This window comes from Chaetura pelagica, unplaced genomic scaffold (assembly GCF_000747805.2).
Source record: "Chaetura pelagica isolate M959 unplaced genomic scaffold, ChaPel_1.0 scaffold69, whole genome shotgun sequence".
NCBI lineage: Eukaryota > Metazoa > Chordata > Aves > Apodiformes > Apodidae > Chaetura > Chaetura pelagica.
The window spans coordinates 1,433,921-1,439,941 of NW_009970724.1; the positions used below are offsets into that span (position 1 = coordinate 1,433,921).

The 6,021-nt window shown below is 49.2% G+C and overlaps 1 protein-coding gene across 1 annotated transcript in view; it reads right to left on the reverse strand.

Annotated features, from left to right (window-relative positions):
* LOC104396811 (chromosome unknown open reading frame, human C1orf228) overlaps positions 1-2,709 on the reverse strand; it is a 10,108-nt gene extending 7,399 nt beyond the window's left edge. The window contains exons 1-5 of the mRNA XM_010006708.1: positions 2,501-2,709; positions 2,083-2,151; positions 1,429-1,595; positions 523-719; positions 276-360 (exon numbers count right to left, since the gene is read on the reverse strand). Of these exons, the coding sequence (XP_010005010.1) occupies positions 276-360; positions 523-719; positions 1,429-1,595; positions 2,083-2,151; positions 2,501-2,706 (724 nt within the window). The 5' untranslated portion in view covers positions 2,707-2,709. The remainder of the gene's footprint in view (positions 1-275; positions 361-522; positions 720-1,428; positions 1,596-2,082; positions 2,152-2,500) is intronic.
* Positions 2,710-6,021: the final 3,312 nt, after the last annotated feature.

Genomic DNA, 6,021 nt, shown 5'->3' on the forward strand with positions numbered 1-6,021 from the left:
CCCGCTCCCTCCCCCCGGTGCCGCACACGGGCCTGCGCCGGTACCGAGCGGCCCCGCGGGAGCGGGATGTGCTGCCGGGACCGCGTGCGCGGTGCACCCTGGGTATGCAAATAAGGTGAATGCTAAGGAGCTTCATGCTAATGAGGCACCCACGGCCGGCGCCAGAGATACCCGGCCCGAGGCTCCTGCCACACTTGCCCAGGCCTGGAGACCAACCGCCCCCCGCCAGTCCCAGACCCCCTCAGCACGGCCCAGGGTGGCTGGACGGGTCCTACCTTCGTGCTGGACCTCCCGGTGCATCGAGCACAGCACTCCCAGCACGGGCTCCACAAGGACAGAGGGAGCCTCTCCCAGCACATCCTGGGGGAAAAAGGGCAGAGTGATAGGGATAGTTCTCCAAACACAGGGGCTGCCGTGTGCAGCCCTCAGACACCAAGGGACAGGCACAGCTCTTGCCAGGGAAGGAGGGACAGACCTGGGAGCTCACACAGCCCCTCACCCCCAGCCAGGCCCAGTACCCACCTGCATGGCTCTGAGTGTCTGCAGAGCCAGCTGCTGGGCTCGGGGGGAGGGACATGCGAGCACAGCCACAAGCCCGCTGCAGACTTGGTTCTGGTACTTGGGATTGCCATGGCCCAAAGAGTCCAGCAGAACCTGCACCTCTTCTTGAGCCTTTACTGAGTGGCAAGTGGCCAAGAACTGGGCGAGGGACTGCACTCCTGTGCAGAGGAAAAGACACCAAGTCACGTGCCTGGCCAAGGCTAGATCACCCATGTCAGCTGTTTCACTGACACCCCACGAGAACCCAGCACCACATTCCACTCAGAGTGTGGCTTAAATAACAGGCCCAGGTCCTTCTGCAGGGCACAGAGTCTGGCACTGGGATGCCAGCAGCACTACTAAGGATCCCTCTGCTGATCCTTCCGTGGAGGAAGCTGTGACAGCAGGTATTGCCCCATAGCCTCCAACACCCATGCCTGAACTACTCAACAGCTACGGGGGGTTGGCATCTACTGCCCAGGAGAAAACACAGGAAAAAAAACCTTCCTAACACTCTTTCAAATAACACAAGCAACAAAACCCTCCCACCCCCAGAGGGGAAGTCTGGGAAAGTTTGCAGTAAGTCAGTACAGAAGGAAAGAATGGCAAAGGGTGTTAACTGGAGGAGTTGCAGGCCAGCAATATTGTGTCAAAAGAAATGACTGTAAAGAGAGTGAACTCATTAAATCTGAGAGAGAGGATGAAATGGAACCTGCTCAACAATAGCTGAGGCTTGGAACCCCTTCCAGCCAGAGAAACACTGCAGCAACCTGCCATGGTCAGGTAGAGGGAAAGGAGTGGCTCAGCACAGTCAACAGCCCTAGGGGCCAGATGTCAGGAACATCATCCCTGGAATTAGGAAAAGGCATTGATGGACATGCTGCCTACCATAGCTTTCACAGATCTGCTCCTTATACTTCTTGCCAGCATCTGCGATGAGCTGCAGCAACTTTACAGACTCCCTTTTGTCCTCTTCTTTCAGGTAGTTCAGCCCTAGTATTTCCAGGAGAGTCAAGACACCTCCAATCTCCAGAAACTCAATAAGGTACCTGTGCCTGCAAGGAGAAAGGGAACAAAGCCAAAAGCATCCCCTGCCTCAGAGCCCATGTCCCTCTGTCAGCGTGCCATGCTGCTGGGAACCATCTCCTGCCTCGCACAGCAGGCGCCCGGGCTGTGAGCACAGGGAGGCTCAGCCTGCAGTGCACATCTTGCTGCCAGTGGGTCACCTGCTCCTGTTTTACCCTGTGCTCACTCAGATACTGAGCCACGGGCACAGAAAGCCCCATCTCTGCGCTCTGGCTCTCACCACGTTCCTTCCACACTGTGTCAGTGACCCTGGGGGCTCTGGCACAAGTAATGGATTTGGTTTTGAGAGCACTTGAAATTCCTAAACCAAGCCTCACTGGGGCCTGTCTTGCCCAAAATGCTTACACAGCCCTTCCAAAAGATGGCCAAAGACTTGTTATTTTCTTTGTCCATACACCCCCTCACCCTGTGTGCCTACCCCATGACACCCCTCACACAGTGACATTCTGTACTCACCCACTTGCAGCAGACAGGAAGATGCCAATGGACTTGAACACCTTGTTGAGGCATGTGCTGTACATGTAGCTTTGGCCACAGCTAAGGAGAGGTTTACAAATCGTGCTCATGTCCCCCAGGCTCCTTTTGGAAATGTGAAGTAGACACTCTGTCTGTGAGAGAGCATGGTCCTTCCTCTCATAGGTGTGCAGAGACAGGATGCTCATCCCAATGAGAGAAGCCACTATATCTAAGGCTACATGACTTTCCCTTCAGTTCCATTTGTAGACAGCTGGGTTTTTTTAACCCTGCAGAACACAGATGGATATGGATGCCTCCATACAGAGTCTTACCCTTTAAACAAATTTTTGCTAGAGAACTTTCCCTTCCTCCCCAGCCCACAACCACATGCCACCTCCAGCTGTCCAAGGGAAGATACGACATCCTGAGCCACACTGTTACGCGAGCCAGAAACAAGCTGCCTCCCTGGGAGAACTCCAGCTCCAGCTCTGGTTCTGTCTTCCCTTCATTGCTTTTAATGAAGTTGTCCAGGATGTGGCTTCGAGCAACTGTGTGGGCACTGTCCCATTCCTGCAAGAAAACCATCAGCTTCCTGATGGCTTCCTGCTCTTTGACCGAAGTCATGATCTCTTCCACCTAGAGCAAAGTGAGAACGGTTAAAAAGTGGCTTTGAAGACAGAAGTCTCTACCAACAGAATCACATTTATAATCTCTAGCAAATAATATTAAAGCATGTAGTAGCCATTAACTTAATCACATTTTCCTCTATATTAATTTCAAGGACAGGGAAACTTGAGGCTAAAGGAGAGTTCCTGCTATGTCTGAAGTTACTCAGTGAATCAAGTACCACAGACTTGAAATTATTTTCCAAGGCAGGTGGCTTCACCACAGGAGCTTCTCTGCTCTGCTAATGAAGTAATTTTGATGTTGCCCATTCTCTGAAACCCGTTTCTCACCAGGCTCATGGTATGAACACTGCATCTCACATCTAACTGTACACGCCTGTTAGCATAGCAGTGTAGCCTCAGCTGATGGAGCATCAGCCCTTAGGACTGGGCCTACATCCACTCTGAGAAGATCTGCTTGGCCTTGGCAGTGGGTGAGTACTTTGGGACCCTTTGGCATAACAAAAAGTTCCTGCTTGGTTTTGTTTTTTTCCTTATCTAATTTCTATGGTACATTTTTAAACCATCTAAGAAAAGTTGAAATGGTAAGAACTATAGGCAAAAAGAGAGAAGCTTCAGCAACATTCCCTGCCTGCACTTCCTTCCACCCTTCACACAGGTGGTAAATAAAGCAATCCATGTTTTGCCAAACTTTTTTGGCATACTTTTGGTTCAGTATGATATCCCCTATTCCAGCTTGACTAGCATGAAGGTGCATTTAATAGAGGGATGAAATCTGAGAGAACTAAGCCTTTCATTTGTTCAGGTAGTTGAGAATTCCACTGACTTGTACATGTTTGGGTTTAAGAAAGTGATGAGTCTTGAGGAGCCTCAGAGTTAAACATCAGTATCTGTGCACATACACCCAGGCAGAAGAGGGGACAAGGTCACAGGCAGCTGCATTAATACAGATGCCTTGTCCCTCAAGCTGTATCAACATGCCTGAGGGTCTGAAAGGAATTCACACCTTGTCAAATGCAGTTCTTGGACTTCCTACATAAGATAAGCACAGGAAAGATGTGGAGCTGTTGGAAAGAGTCCAGAGAAGGGCCACAAAGATGATCAAAGGCCTGGAGCACCTCTGCTATGAAAACAGGCTGAGGGAGTTGGGGCTGTTCATTCTGGAGAAGAGAAGGCTCCAGGGAGACTTTACAGCACCTTCCAGTACCTGAAGGGGCTACAGGGAAGATGGGGAGAAACTTTTCACCAGAGAGGGTAGTGGTAAGACAAGTGGTAGTGGTTTTAAACTGAAAGAGGGGAGATTTAGATTAGACATCAGGAAGAAATTCTTCACCATGAGGGTAGCAAGGTGTTGGAACAGGTTGCCCATGGAGGTTGTGGAAGCCCCTCTCTGGAGATGTTGAAGGCCAGGTTGGATGAGGCCTATGCAGCTTGGTCTAGTGTGAGGTGTCCCTGCTCATGGCAGGGAGGTTGGAACCTGATGATCTTTAAGGTCTCTTCCAACCTTAACCATTCTATGATTCTATGAAAAGCAGCATTTTAGGGTGAGGAAAAAAAGTTAAAACTACACAAAATCTTTGGGTTTCAAAATAAGAAGTTTCTTTCAGTGTAATGCATGTTGCCAAGATTACCATTTTCCCAACCACAAAGTTCTTAAGCCCTTTCTCCTAGAATCTGGAGCAAAATCCCAAATCACGTCCAGAGTATCTCAAAGATACATCCTCAAAAGTAACTTTCTATTGCCACTAGCTGAACCAGGCTGAAAACAATGACCAAGATATGAACATGTACCCCAGTACCTACAAACAAACAAGAAAAGTCTTCCAAAAGCTAGCTAAGAAACAACGTTTGTGAATTAAGATGAGATGAAATTACATTTGGGAATGAACTGCCTGTGCTCTGTAAGGAGTCTGTGTCCTTGGCAGGGCATTTTCAGGATCTCCTTTGCGGGGAAGCAGGTTTAAAATAAATCCATTTTCCCAAAATAGTTGTGATTGAAAATGTTATTAGCCATAACAAATGTTAGTGCTGACAGGAAAATGGCCTGTTAGGGGCCTCTGGTGAAACAGTCAAGTGAAAGTCATATTTCACATTATTGCAAGCATTTTCCTGTGATTTACAGAATATTTGTGAAACATTACTTGCAAGGCATATGATTGATACTGAGAGAACAGCTAGTATGCAGGGGGAATCTGTATTTCACAGAGACTCTTTGCATGAAATTTACAGTCCCATAAAGTGCTCCTCTGTCCTCAACAGAGATCTAGTTAAAAGAACTTTACAGTCTGAAACATCCCAAAATTGATTCTAAATTAATGTATCCATCTTTATGTTTGAGATGCTGATGGTGTAATCCTATTCTATTTTTATTATAAAGCTGCAGTAACCCGCCCCCCACTATTTAGGAATACCAGCACCAGCCTCTGGACGTGAGGATTTTAGTGATACAAAGGGCTTGCTTATGAATCAATGGCAAAAAATAAGAGGAGCTTGACACAATGATCACATGAGGCTTCTGAGGACACAGTGGCATCTGTCCCTGGCTGCTATACCAACAGCATCTGCTGACACAGTAGTGCTTAAGCCAACATTGCAAAGTGCCCTGAAAACATACATGAATATATTCAACATGACCACTTTACATATGGGAACATACAGACACAGGGAAGTTAAATGACTTGCCTGAGTTGTTTGTCAGTGCTCACATCAGCACGTAAACTCCTGTTAGCTTCAAACTCTGCTCTAACAATGCTGGGCTGTCACCCCAGTCCACTGGATCTAACAACCACAATAAGGCTGGGTCAGGGCAGTGCTTTATCCCTGCCAAGAAGAACACCAGTAATTTAGGAACCGGCTCTGGCAGTTCAGCACTTCTTTACATCCAGAGTGCTGTTAAATCATCAGATTGAGAGCACAAGGCAGGCTGGTGCTGTGTCAGCCTCTGTCCTAGTACAAGGTGCCAGGGGTTGATAGCCTTGGACTCATGGAAGGACAATGATTTGGTGTTACCTTTGCACCTTACAACATCAAGGCTGTGCCCAGCCTCAGCAAAACCTCGAGCTCCTGTTTCCCCAGCAGGCTTCCCCTTCTCCTGGCACACCCCCACAGCCTTCCTCGTGCGCGAGGCACCTGCCCCAATATACCCCGCCGCCTTCTACCCAGCTCCTGTGGGTCCCCAGAGGCTCACTGGGCCCTCTCACCTACACGTCCTGTCTCCCAAGCTCAGCCCCAGCGCTCCCCTCACCCCCAGCTGGGCCCTGCACTGACCCTGCACCCATCCCGGCCTCCCCCCTCATTCCGCTGCAGCCCCAAC